Below are 14,578 nucleotides of genomic sequence, written 5' to 3'. Positions count from 1 at the left end.
TAGTCTCATTACTATTTGTATGTCTAGGGTTTTCTATAATACAGTTTAAAAAATTCAATATTTAACTATTAACTCCCCCCTAATGGAATTGACAATAGCAAGTTGTCTTTTCCATCCATTCTACACTGGCATTTGTATATCGGCGTGTGTACTCTCTTATACCTTAAATAACTAAACTATCGTGTATGCCCTGTACACTCAGGAGAGCCCAGCTAATCAGCTTGTTTTCCTCCTTTTCCTCTTTATTCCTTTACTTGGCCCTTCTGTTAAACTCCTTGGTCCTATGCAAAGTACCAATAAAGGAGCTATGGGGCGTGTGCCGATTGTAACCTCTGCTGTCCTTCCTGGAAGGCAAAATGTGGCAAAGTTTATGCACCTCTTTTCAGCTCTATAGGAGGTCAGCTGAGTTTTCATGCTTTGCTTGTTTGTTCTTGCCTAGTTCCCTACAGCTTTTGAATTCAATGAACGATTTTTGATTACAATTCTGGATCATCTGTATAGTTGCCGGTTTGGTACTTTCTTATACAACTGTGAGTCCGCTCGAGAGAAACAGGTGAGTGAAAATGCTTAACTTTTTAGTTAACTGTGCTTAGTCTGCCTTGAAATGCAAAGAATTTCATAGCTTGGTTTGTGGTAAATGCAAAGTTTCGCATTTTTTACTCCAAGCTTGGGGGTTTTTACTTCAACCAGGGTTATTGAGTATCTAGGATTTACTGCAGGGGAAGACATTGACTTTGCCCTCGGCAGTAGGAGTGCTTTATAGATATACAAGGTCTCCCTCCCAAAACATCACGAAGAGGTCAGTAAAGAGAATGTGTTTAAAGGTATTCTATAAACCCACAAGAACAGGGAACATGAGAAAGAAGGTAGAGAAGCAAACTTTGGGAAGCTGGAAAGCTAGTAGGTAAGAGGTAAATAAGTCCTTGTGGGAAAACCGACTCTTAAACCAACAGCAGGGAAGCCAAGAACCCGCCCACTTTACATCACAGGAACCCCAGATGCTGTGGCTTCCGGGGCGAAGGTGTACCAGGTATATGGGATGAAGGGAGGAGGGTAAGATAACCGGAAGGTCTGTTTAGAATATACAGTTAGCTTCCTCAGAACCCCGTCACCCCTCTCTCGAGCTGAGGACTCGGACAGAGGTTTCTTTGTGAGAGAGGATGACAGTAGTCTCTGGGCTGGGGACCTGAAGTCATCAGGGTGAGATGAATGGAGATGAGCTGGCTTGGGAGAGCCCAGATCACTTCCTCTACTGACTCCCAGCATTCTGGTAGCAGGTCCTTATCTCCCAGGTGGGAGCATGAAAGAACGTTCTCTGTTGGCGAGGATGGGGAGAAAACACAACCCTCATTCATTGCTGGTGAGGGTGTAAAATGGTGCAGCCACTGTGTAAAACAGTCTGGTGGTCCCTCAGAAAGCAAAATGTAGAATCAGCGTGTGACACAGCGATTCCACCCCTAGGTGTACACCTAAGAGAAATGAAAATAGGGGTTGAAACAAAAACTTGTACACAGGTGTTCATAGCAGCACTACGAACAATAGCTAAAAGGTGGCAACAACCCCAATGTCCATCAGCTGTTGAACAGAAAAACACAGTGTGGTATATTCACACAATGGAATAGTATTAAGCCCTAAGAGAGAATGGAGTTCTGACACACGCTACAACATGGATGAGCCTGGAGAACATTATACTCAGTTAAAAGAGCCAGACACAAAAGGCCACATATTGTATGATTCTGTTTATATGAAATATCCAGAATAGCAAGTCCATAGAGACAGAAAGAAGTCTCTGGTTGACAGGGGCGGGAGGGAGGGGAGAAAGGGGGCAGTGACTGGTTAATGGGTACGAAGTTTCCATTTGGGATGATAACAGTACCTTAGAACTCGATGGAGGTGGTGGTTATACAACATTGTGAATGTACTAAAAGCCACTCAATTGTAGACTTTAAAATGGTGGATTTTCAATTCACCACCTCAATTAAAAAAAAAAAAATTCCTCTGGGGAACCTGACTACAGGCCCATGACGAAAGACCTAGAGGTACCAACACCTAGGGTTCCATACAGTAAATCAAGCTGACAAGACTCATGATCTCAGAGTTTTCAGTCAGCTCTTCAGTCCTTCAATCTTAAGAAATAGCAGACAACCAAGAGGGAGAGAAAGCAGGTTGGAGAAAATAGTTAGCAGGTAGAGAGGGGAGAAACGTAGACAAAACGCTAGCATTCACTATCCCACGAAAGACAGAATATCGGTACCATGAAATAATAACAAGATGTTATTTGGAAAGAATATTTAGAGATCAAAAAAGAGCTTGACATTAAGAACATGATATCAACAGAAGTCAAAAACTCAGAAGAAGAGTTGGAAGATAAAGTGAAAATCTCCCAGAAAGTAGAGTGTAGAGACAGTGGTAAAACATGGAGACCCGAAACTGGAAGATCCGTCCTGGAGTTCCAGGATCCAAATAATAAGACTTCTAGAAAGAGAAAACTAGGCAAACCAGAAGATAGGAAATTACTGAAATAATTTGAAAGTATTTCCCAGAATTGAAGTACTTGAGTTTCCATATTGAAAAGCCTGCTAAGTGCCCAAGTACAATGGACAAAAATAGACCTATAATAAAGCACATCTTTGTGAAGTTTCAGAACACCGGAGACAAAAGATCCTTTAAGCTAGCGAATAGAAAAAAAAAAAAAGGATTCTTTTGCGAAAAAACAGAAATCAGGAAGACTGAATTCTTCAACAGTAATATTGGAAGCTAGAAGTCCGTAGAGCATTGCTTTCAGAATTTTAAGGGAATATGGTTTCAACCTAGAAATCTACAGCCACCAAACCGTTAACCAAATGTGAAGGTAGACCAAAGATAGTCTCAGACACATATGGCATCAAGAAAGATTTATCTCCCACACACACCCTTTCTCTGGAAGCTACTGTAGTATGTGCTCCATTGTAAACAAGAAGAAGACTGGAATTGAGGAAGTAGGAGCTGCAGCACAGAGAGAGGCGAGCGGGGTTCCTCAGGGTAAAACAGAAAAGAGATCCTAGATGCGAGCCGGGCAGCGTGACCAGTGCAGCTTTCCTCCAAAAATGAAACTGAGGGCTCTCGATCTGCAGTGTCTTGACAGAAGCTTGAGGCAGTGGAGGGAGAGTTTGGGGTTCAATTACTGATACACGCCAAGAAAAGGAAGCAAACAGACAATTTGTTCAGTCAAGGGAAAACAACAACAAAAATGTGCTGGAAAAAAATCACAGACTAGTAACTACATGCCTTCCCTGGGAACCGCACTTGCTTTATCCTAGGAATCTAAACACTAAACGTCAATGTGATCAAAGCTACGCTATATATTGGGAGTCTGGGGCAGAATGGAAAGTATGTAAATATGTGTGTGTGTGTGTGTGTGTGTGTGTGTGTGTGGCAGTGTCGTAGTTCATGCCTATAGCTGGATAGGCAACAGGTAGCAAGAAAAGCATGTTATTTAGAGATCTGGAGGTAAATACCAAATAATCCATTTGAAAAATCAAGCATAGTTGCTTCCAGGGAGAGAAGTGAGAGGCTGCTTTTTTTCATAACAAGCCTTGTAGAGAGATTTGACTTGTTAAACTATATGCATGTATAATAATAATAAACAAGCATGTAAATAAATACAATGCAGCATAGATTGTGGCAGGAGAAAGGTCCAAATGAAGTTTTAGGTGGATTCCAATGACGGCCAAATTATTCTGCCGTTGTTATCATTCACATGAACGAAGTACGTAGGTTAAAGAAATGTCTTCGAAACAAAAACTCATACAAAGAGATGATAGTTGAGTGGTTACTGGAGGGTGAAGGGGGAGGGGGTGGTACATTAGGGTAAAGAGGATTCAATATATGGTGATGGATAGAGAACTGACTCTGGGTGGTGAACACACAATGTGATATATAGATGATTTATTACAGAATTGTACACCTGAAATGTATGTAACTTTGCTAACAATTGTTACCCCAATAAACTTTAATTTAAAAAAAGAAAAAGAAAACAGAGATCATAAAAAAAAAGAAATGTCTTCTGTCACTTATTTCAAGCTGTTCTTTTTAGCTTCCAGTTTTAGCTTATTGGTCCTTTCTTTTTGAAGTGATTAGTAGTAAGGGTTTTAAATTCTGCCTTTAGTAATTTTGATACTTGTATTTTCATTTCCCAAGTTTTGCTTTTTCTCTAGTTTATGGGCAAAATCGGTAAAAATCTGTAATAAAAACAAAACAAAACAGAAAACAATGAAAATGTGAATATCCATATGAGATAAAGGATACCAGACTAAAAATGAAGATTCAGTGAAGTCAGTTACCCAGCTGTTTTCAGACTATCTGGATGTTGGCATGATATAGATTACACATCTGGATGGTTGATTAAAATAACTTTATTATCCAGATGCCTACAGTCAAATGGATACAGGTTAAGATTTCATAGTTCTAACAAACACAAAAATGAAAAAAAGTCGGTGGGATTTTATGATCATTTTTCTTTCTGCTGTATTAAAAAGAGCACACTGCCCATCTGTTCATAAATGTTTTACCTACCCAGGAATAGTCTTCTTAGATCAGTGAATTGCATTTAATGTTATAGCACCCTGCACCTCTATCTTCCCGCAGAAATAATGGCTCTCAAGCTAGGCCATTATCTATGCAAATTATCAGTAAGTGGCTGCAGAGCAGTCACTGGCCCATGAGGCTTTTTGAGCTATTATGGGGATAATATAAATGTGTGATTCAAGTTGGTGCTCAACTGTATTTGCCACAGGCTGTAAAATGGTTTGTGTACTTTTCGTGGGTTTTCACTTCGGCTTTCCATTTTCTCTTTCTCTATAGAAAGTTACAGAAAGAACGGTTTCTTTATGGTCGCTGATAAACAGTAATAAAGACACATTCAAAAATCCCTTCTATACTAAAGAAATCAATCGAGTTTTATATCCAGTTGCCAGCATGCGTCACTTGGAACTTTGGGTGAATTACTACATTAGGTGGAACCCCAGAATCAAGCAACAGGTATGTGAACTGGCACTGTTAAAAGACAGTGATGCCAATTGATTAGTACTTCTGAACTTTACTAATGTTATTTGGTAGTCGTTTTTCATGTTATGAGGGGGGAAATAGGAAACGAAAAAGTCACACTTGCTTTCAAATGCAACTTTAATTAAAAATTGTTTATAATTACTAAGCCGTTTATTTTGATTGGGGTTAAACTTACATTTTTTTGGTCAACGTGAATAATATAAAATTTTCACTGAAATGCAAACTGATTTAAGGCTCTGGAAAATTTCTACATTTTGATAGCCAAGGAATTCCTTTAATCACTGGAAGTTGTCGCACATCATAGAAAAGAAAACGTTTTCTGCTGTCTGGTTCAGCTGTATGTACCAGGTCAACTAACATCAGAGTGCTTTCTTTCCTGAGGGTCTTTACTTCTAAAATAAAGATAATTGTTCTGTCAATGGCTAGTAAATTCAATTTGCCATTTATCATTCAAAAACGGAAACGCCACATTTTATTAAAGACACAGTGAGCCTTTCCATTTTCCCACCCCCACTCCATCCAAAATCAGAAGGAAAATACAGCCTGTTTATAAAGGTTCAGAAGTGCCTCCATTTAGTGATTTGTTCTCAAAGCTATAAATATTCAGTATTTGTGATTGCTTATTGTAAAGGTTTGTACATTTTCCTGAGGTTTGGATGGTCGACTACCTGTTCTCATCGTCCAGTCTTGCCTAAGTACTAGCTTTAGTCCTGCTAGGAATCGGTGGGCAACAGCAGGGGCCCCGGGTGCCGCAGTCTGTCTCTTAGAGTGTTTATTCCACTCAGGCAGCTGGCCACACGCCAATCTGTGCTCTTGCTTCTCATCGGGGAAATGCCCGGTTCAAGCTGGCACTCTCATTTCAGGGTCTCTGCTGCGTGCATGAAAGGCTCTTGCGTTTTAGTAATGGTGGAAATGTGTAATCTTTTGGAAAGTGACAGATTCCAGGGCTGGAGTACATTCACTTGTTTAGTTTGGGCTTTGAGAAGCATGTTGAGGGCATTTATTTAGCAGTAGTTCTAGTGAGTGGAATATCAAGTAAAGAGGAAATGGGAATTTTTCCAGCGTTCTAACAGCCATTACAGAGGACATGTCCCTTTTCTAATTAAAAAATATATAGATGAGCACTTTGTTTGTCCTGTATGTTAAGCCTTTTCTGTATTAATTGTGGCTGTTTTTATTAATTTAAGGTGTACAAAACAACATAGTGAATAGACATTTATATACCTTACAAAGTGGTAACCCCAATAAGTCTATTACCCATCTGACACTATTCATGTTATTACAATATTACTGACTATATCCTTTTTTTAAACCACTGGTAATTAGAAAGTTTCTGTACAGATTAAATAATCTCCCCTCACCCATATTTACTTGGAAAAATTCTTGAAATTCAAGGAATTTAAAGCAGTTTATTTCTGAATATATAAAGGTGTTAATAATTGTGTGACAAGGCAAGTTGGAAGGGACATCATCAGAAGAACGTTCTGTAATATATCTGTCCCCTTAGTCTCATACATTAGCAAAATAAAACTGGCCAGATAGAAATGAACATTCTTTGGGAGAGGTTTTCATTTTGTGACAGTAATTGATCTGTATTTCGATCTGTGAAATTTACTCAAAGAAGAAAATAACTTATCCTTTCAATATAGATTTTCTGAACATGGAGGGTCCTACACATGCATATCGTTATGCCCCTCAGCACTTCGTATTTCCATCCCCCAAATACTAAATGTTCCCCATGAGTCAGGCACTGGAGGGGGACACAGAGATTAAAAGCGGGTCATCTCTGCCCACACACAAGGAGCTCCCAGGCTAGCAGCAGCACCCAGGAACATAAGCCAATAATTATAATGCTTGGGAGAAATGCGATAATAGATGTGTGAATTAAGTGCATTAGATTTCCTTAAAGATCTTATGTAGAACATTATTTCGTTCAGAAATAGATTAAAATTCGATCACATAGGACTTTTTACATTATAAAGTATAAACCTAAAAGAATATACTTCACCACTTAAAAGTTAAATTCTTACTCAGTTGTGTGGCCCAGGTGGTATCCAAACGATTCCTAGAGCGTTCACAGCACTGTAGTGTCCTGACAGTACTGAATGACCCTAAAGCATACACAGCCCCTTCCTCTAATGAGCTGTTCACCTAGAAGAAGGCAGCTTAATGTGCTCCTAAAAACAAAAGCCACCAACCCTTCATATGACATGAAAACTCAGCAGAGTTGATGGAAAAACCAATGCTTACATCTGACAAGCTATCAATAAGCACATTTGGTATTTTTGTTTAAGATGAGGAAATGGCTCACGCCAAAAGCAGAAGTATGATGAATTAGTCACATCCTAAACCTGAATGGGACCTTCTGCTGCTGGTAAGCCTCATGTCATACTTAGGGAACCACTGCACCCCATGTAGCGGTCAAGCAGGGTTACACTGGGCAGGTTCTCATTTTGCATAGTGGTAACTAAAGGATGAGAACAAGCACAGTCAGATATTCACAGGTGGCCTGGGTGATGTTTAAGTCATTTCTGATAAAAAAAAAAGTTAAAAGGAATACGAATATGAAAATCATTGGAAACCAAAAATACTTCCATACCTAGCTGATTGCCTGTTTTCTATTCTGTGCTGAGTTAGCCTACTCTTTCCTTCATAATTCATTTCCCAAGTAAAAAGTTGAGATGTAGTATTTAAAGTCACTTGACTTTAAATTCCATTTCTCGTTATTTTGTCTTTTGGTATGCTATCACAAATGGACACTTTTCTTCTATTATATCCTCTAAATGGGTTTTGTTTGTCTATAGGCTAATGGCTTCTATATATTCTGTACCCATTACCAGACTGAATTATCTTTTTATTTCTAATAGTTTTTCTGTCTACTCTCTTGAATTTTCTAATTAGACAACCTTGCCATTGGCAAAAATGATTGTTTTAACTTTGATTTCTTTTTCTTATTTAATTGTGCTTGCTGATACAATAATAAACTGATTTCTAATAGTCATATGAAACAGGGAATGTCTTAAAAATAGCCAACATAATTTTGGAGGAGAATGCCGAGGCAGACCTTGCCCTGATATATGTCAAGACTTATTTGAAACAGCATAGCGCCCAGAAACAGACTACGTAGATGTGGAGACTTGGTGTAGGATAAGAAGGCAGCATCGTAACGCATAGGGAAATGATAGCCTGGTTGTAAAATGGTGCTGGCATAGCAAATCACACTTAACATGTCCAAACCTGCTCCTTTTTCTGCATTCCCTTTTCAGTTCTTGGCAACTCCATCCTAGTCACTCTGGCCAGAGACCTTAGAGTCATCCTGATCCCTTTCTCTCTCACACCCCACATCTAGTCTACCAGGAGAGCCTGTTGGGCCCGGCCTTCAAAACCCACACAGCCTCTGAACACTTCTCACAGTACCCGCCACAACCCTGGGCCAGGCCACCTACTGTCAGCCGTGTGTTCCTGGACTCCCTGATTTCAATCCTTGCTTCCTTCTAGTATGTTCTCAATGTGGCAGCTAAGGCTGTCCTTGAAAGACCTCTTTGCCTGGTCTCCTCCCCAACGACTTTCTCATGCACTCTGCTTTGGCCACGCTGGGCTTCTTGCTCATCCTCAAACACTCTTTAAATACCCGCCTGGCTCCTTCCCTCCCCTCCTTCAAGCCTTCCCCTAGCAGTCACGTCGTCAGTGCAGGTACCAAGACCACACTGTCTGAAGGATAAGCACGCCTCGCCCATCCCCATCCCTCTTACCCTGCTCCACTACTTTCCTACAGTGTTCATCCCCTTTGAAAGGTCTACATAACTCAGAGGATTGTTGTACTCATCGTTTGTCTCCCCCTGCTGGAAGGTAAACGCCATAGAAACAGAGATTTGGGCCTCTGTTCACTGGTGGATCCTGAGCGCCTAGAACCATGTCTGGACCTCAGTGGAATGCATAAAGAGAAAATGGGCAAAGGATATTAACAGGCAGTGCACAGCACTTACTGAGTGCCAGGCACTCTGCAAGACATCCCTGTTCTGATGACACATATGCATTTCTGAGAAACCTCGCATTCTGCAAAATCACAGTGAGAAGAATGAGGCTTCCAGGAAGAAAAGGATTTGGAGGAGACCTCTCCAAACCTGTGGACCTTTGTAAGCAGAGCTCTAATGAAAGCAACAATGGCAGTACAAACGTGATATCTGGCCTCCATTGATCACTCCTTGGCAGCCTGTAGTGGGGGGAATAGTGGCCCACATAAGACATGTCCACTTGGACCCTGTGAATGTGATCTTCTTTGGACAGAGGGTTTTTACACATGTAATTAAGTTAAGACTCTCCAGATGAGATCCTTCTGGATTTAGAGTGGGGTCTAAATCCAACGACAGGTGTCCTTGTAAGAGAGAGCAGAGGAAGATTTGAGACACAGACACATATAGAGGAGAGGGCCATATGAAAATAGGAGTAATTGGAGCAATGCTGCCATAAGCCAAGGAAGCCTCGAGCCACCAGAAGCTGGAAGAGGCAGGAAGGATTGTCCCCTAGAGCCTCCAGAGGGAGCACGGCCCTGCGCCAGCCCGATTTGGGGCTTCTGCCTGCAGAACTGAGAGGAAATAAATTTCTGTTGCAAGCCACCAAGTTTGTATTAATTTGTTACAGCAGCCACAGGAAACTAATACAGTCTTAAACCCCAGGCTTTGTGCTCCTTTGTCTGAGACACAGGTCCGGGAGGGCATCTGCTTCTACTCCAGAGACCGTTGTCAGCATGAACAGTCCGATCTAGGGAGTAGCCTGCTTCATCAGAGAATCGTCTTCAGAGCTTCATTGTTGGTGTACACAGCTTGGGCGGATAGCTAGCTTAATGCATTGGAAAGCAGGACAGTTCTGGAAGCCACTAGCACTCAAGGAAGGCACTTCCGTACACTTGTGGCTTTTTTTGTTAATGTCTTCATATATTGCTCAAGCTTTCGAGAAGCCTGTCCTTCATTACTTCAAAACATTAATGTGCTGGTGAGGGAATCTTCTGGGGGCTGTTCTGTTATCTACATTGGCCTGGGCGGTGATAACATTAATGTCTACATACGTCAACATTCGTTGAGCTGAACATTTTAAGATTTATGCACATGAGTGTGTCATTTATATATCAGTCCAAAAGTTTGAAAAATTAACATGCTGGGGAGAACACATTCCGTTCCAGCCTGATTTCTCTCTTTACACTGCCGTCAGTGTGCTATTTATCGAAGCAATCGGCGTTGTAGCAAGACGGACTGTGTTGACTGGCTTCACTCTCACAACAACCCTGTGAGGTCCAGGCTGTTTTTATTCCCATTTGACAGATAGGGAGGTGGGGTCACCTAGAAGGTTAAGTCGCACAGCTTTTAAGAGGCAACCTGAGATTCACACCGACACCTGCGGGCATCAGAGTCGCTGCCGTCAGCCATGCATTACTGTGGGCAATAGCACACGAAAAGATGTGTGAGAGCAGAGCACTGCGATTGAAAGCCCCCACGTTACTGTCCTCAAATTGGCAAAAAAAAAGAAGACTCCTCTATTCCCAAGTTGTGGGGATGTGGGGCAACAGGCACTGCCACTCACTAGTGGGCGCGTCACGTCACGTCACCACCTCAGAGAGCCATTTGGCAGCATCTAGTTCTACCCCTGGGCAAACTCCTTTGAGAAACACTTGCAAACGTGCCTGAGAAGATGTGTCCAAGGAGAGTAGAGCACTGCATGTAAGAGCAGGGAGCATTGGAAATCGCCGATTATCCATCAGTGTGGGACTGGATGGATAAATTAGTTTATTCATTCAGTGGAACTCGACAAGGGTCGAATTCAGAAACATAATGTCAGGTCAAAATATCAATCGATAACCACAGAACACCCCCATTAATGTAAACTTTCACAGAATAGAAGGTAATAGCGTGTTTTGTTTCTGGCTACTCACTCATAGCCGAAGTGTCACAAATCTCCGTAAGAAGGAAGGCCCCCCACCAACTTGGGAAGACCAGTTACCTCTGGGAGCAAAAGGGCAGTGAGCCTGGGATTGGGCAACACAGGAGACAGGAGCTGTGCCTAGGCTGAGAAACTAAAAAGATGGTGACGCATGTGGGAGGAAATGTGTACATTAGTTATTTCTTGGTGGTATTTTATTATTCTTTGTCCTTTTCTGTATTTTTAAGTTACACAGTATTGGAGGAAACTGTGTACATGTTAAAGCTCAATAAGGGGCCTTATTCAGAAAGCAGGACCTGTGGCAGATGTGTGCAGCAGGTGAATTTTCGAGAAGTGGCCGGCACCAAGTGCTAACTCGGGTTTGTGCTTCTCTCCAGCAGCCGAACCCAGTGGAGCAGCGTTACATGGAGCTCTTGGCCTTGCGTGATGAATACATAAAGCGGCTGGAGGAGTTGCAGCTCGCCAACTCTGCCAAGCTTTCCGACCCCTCGACTTCACCTTCCAGCCCTTCCCAAATGCTGCCCCACGTGCAAACCCACTTCTGAGAGGGAGCCCTGCCTGGCACTGTGTTCAAGCTCTGAATAAAGGAAATAGTTGACTTGCATTTGGGGCCTCTGTACAAAGTAGATGAAAATATTTACCTCCATGTAGAACTTGAATTAACATAATCTTAAACTCTTGAATATGTGCCTTCTAGAATACATATTACAAGAAAACTACAGTGGCTACACGGCAATCAGAAGAAAGGAACCCAGATGGGGTTTGGGAAAATCCTGACACCTTTCAAAAGCAGTGTTCAAAAAATATAAAGTTTAAATTTAATTCGCCTCTTTAGAAATGCTGTGTGTATAATGTGTAATTTGTGGGCTTAATTGGAACAACATTATTTTAAAGTGAAGGGGACAAGAAAGTTTGTAAAATGGTTTTTCCTCAGGTTGCATATAAGCATTGCTTCAGATTATCTAAACTGAACCCAGATGTGAAAGGTGTGTTACTGCCAAAACCAAATTGAGCTCAGCTTCCAAAGGCATTCTCCAAAAGCTCGGTGTTTCAATAATTGCCAAATTTTATACCACCGTTACGTGGTGACCTAAGGAAAAATAGCTGTGTAGATGAGTTTTTCATTACTTTGAAATTTTGGAATATGAAGTGTTTTCCCCTAATTTTCAAGAAAAGAATATTTTTATATTAAAAAAAATAAAACACCTGTGGGGCCCAGTTAACTATGATTTGATTTTTTTTCACTTTGTCAGTTCTAGTTTCTAAGTTTCTCCATGAGCTTGCCTAAAATTCGGAACCATTTTCAGGTTGTGGGAAACCCCTTACATAGCACTGTGCAAGGATGTCAGATGCCTTATGCTGCTGAGGTGAATGTTTTCGCAAATGTTGCTCTAGTCAAACCAGCTTCTCTGCCAAAGCGTAGGGTTGACCATCTTGGATGTTTGAGCTGTTGCTAGAGCATCATTTTTTGAAATAAAAGCTGCAGATGTACATTTGTTGAGCGTATTCTTAAAAGTATTACGTTTATTAAATTCAATTCAAATGGTGTTGGGTGCCCCTCCCCACAAGCATACGTAAAAACTAGTTCCCCAAGTTTTACTTGAAGTACCCTGCAGTTTGCTTTTTCAGGTGTTTTTGTTTTCCTATAGTATTAAATGAAATTTCAAATGCAGTTCTATTTGCTATATGAACTAATTCATTTAGTAAGTATATTTGTAAAAGTTAAGGCTAGAGTTAAAACAATTAATGTGTTTTACAATGATCTGTAAAGGACTATTTATAGCTAATACGGTTTTGTTTTCAATGAATTAAGAGAGATTAAATATATCTTTGTAAATTATTTTATGTCATAGTTTAATTGGTCTACCAAATAAGACATCTCAAAAGCAGTAGTATAATGTATAAATTTTGTATGTATAAGAAATTTTATTAGACATTCTCTTGCTTTTTGTAAACGCTGTAAATATTTCATAAATTAACAAGGTGTCACTCCATAAAGAGAAAAAAAAAACTAATGCTAAGAGCTTAAAAGATTTTGTGAAATTTCATGAAACATTTTTCATGGCAATAATGATTAAAGACCTGCTGTAATAAATATATTAACAACATAGCACTGTATTTTCAGGGATGTAACCGTATATGTGTCTTAAACATGCATGGTGTCATTCATCTTTTATTCGTTCCCTGGCTTGACTTCACATGCTCTTTGTCTTACTAGCAACCTGGTGGGGCTCTCCCCAAATGCCAACAATATTGGACATTTAAGTACATTAACAATGCAGATTGTAGGAGTCATAGCTGTCTTTATTAGTGAGGCTAGCTCTCAAAAAGTGCTGGAATGCATAGACACAAGACTTCACACTGGATGGAGAGCACAGCACGTGATATTAAGGGATAGTAAGACATTGGTCGAGTAAGGCATATTGGATGTCTCTATAGGTAAGAATTTCAGTAGTACTGCCAATTGGAAGTTACATTGTTTGTCTGTGGGCATCTGAAAAATGCTAAATAGTTATAGTAAATTAACCATTATTTTAAAACCTGATGGACTCTTAAAAGATTGAGTGTATCTTTTAAAACTATGAGTATTTGAAATGCTTTGCGAGATTCTTCTTGAGACATTGCTGTGTTTAAACTTCACTACATCATGGGCTACTGATAGTCTGTTATCCCTAGTTTTCAGCTGAGGGTGAAGGTCATTGCTCCAGGGGTTCACTGACATGCCCGAAGTCCCACAGTATCAAAACAAATGTATGCAGGAATTACACTGAATTCTGCCTCTCTCGAGTTCCCACTGAATACCTTAGCTCTGCCTTCTGGAATGAAGTAGAAAAATCTCTCTCCCTGGGGCAGCCCTTCAAATAATTTGGAATCACATTCTTTTGATAATACAACAGGTTTTTTTTCTAAATATAGTGGCACTTCCTGATCTATTTTTGGTAATGCAATAAAGCTCATCCTTACGCTTTTTTGGAAGGAGTAATACTCAAAAGTTTCAAAATAAGCTGACTAGTAATTCATCACCCAAAGCCCTTTCTACAGAATGCAGGTTTGTGGTTTCGGTCATTCAGACAACTCTTGTGGCATTTGGGGGCATTAGGCAAAAACAGGACTATATAAAGGGAAAGTTCTTAACATACAGGAATTTTATTAGAGTGTACACACCTGAGACTGGAGGACATAGCTGTTGGTCATAAAAGCAAAAGCAGGAGACACACAAGGGACCTAAGAAATGTATACAGCATGTAGCCCACCAACAAAAATGAGGATTAGCACATTCGCAGAAAAATCTTACATGGTTGTAGATTGCAGTTGAATTTCTTAGGTTCACCATCACTGAAAAGCATGATACTCTTAATACCAATATTTGAATTAAGACAAATACTCCAACCTCTATTGGTAGGTTTATAACTTAGTTAAGGAATTATGAACAGTCTTTTGTATTAAACATATTTGGAAGATGAAAGATCAGCAAAACAAAATGTTCTCATTTCCTTATGAGGCTTACATTTAGATATGGATTATTCCTCATTAGCCATAATTTATCCTTTAAAAGCAAAGGCAATAATGTATTTAAACCATGTAGGGTAGCTAAAAG

At 40.3% G+C, this 14,578-nt stretch overlaps 1 protein-coding gene across 10 annotated transcripts in view; it reads left to right on the top strand.

Moving 5' to 3' along the window:
• MTM1 (myotubularin 1) overlaps positions 1-13,950 on the top strand; it is a 96,086-nt gene extending 82,136 nt beyond the window's left edge. For 7 of the 10 annotated variants that reach the window (XM_081043453.1, XM_081043457.1, XM_081043452.1 and 4 more), the window contains 3 exons: positions 440-553; positions 4,843-5,019; positions 11,358-13,950. In XM_081043453.1, coding sequence (XP_080899579.1) covers positions 440-553; positions 4,843-5,019; positions 11,358-11,525 — 459 coding nt within the window. In that variant the 3' untranslated portion in view covers positions 11,526-13,950. The remainder of the gene's footprint in view (positions 1-439; positions 554-4,842; positions 5,020-11,357) is intronic. The other 3 variants (XM_081043456.1, XM_081043460.1, XM_081043455.1) reach the window with 2 other exon arrangements.
• The last annotated feature ends 628 nt before the right edge of the window (positions 13,951-14,578 follow it).

This window comes from Rhinolophus hipposideros, assembly GCF_964194185.1.
Source record: "Rhinolophus hipposideros genome assembly, chromosome: X".
Classification (NCBI taxonomy): domain Eukaryota; kingdom Metazoa; phylum Chordata; class Mammalia; order Chiroptera; family Rhinolophidae; genus Rhinolophus; species Rhinolophus hipposideros.
This window is presented reverse-complemented; position numbering and strand designations above follow the sequence as displayed.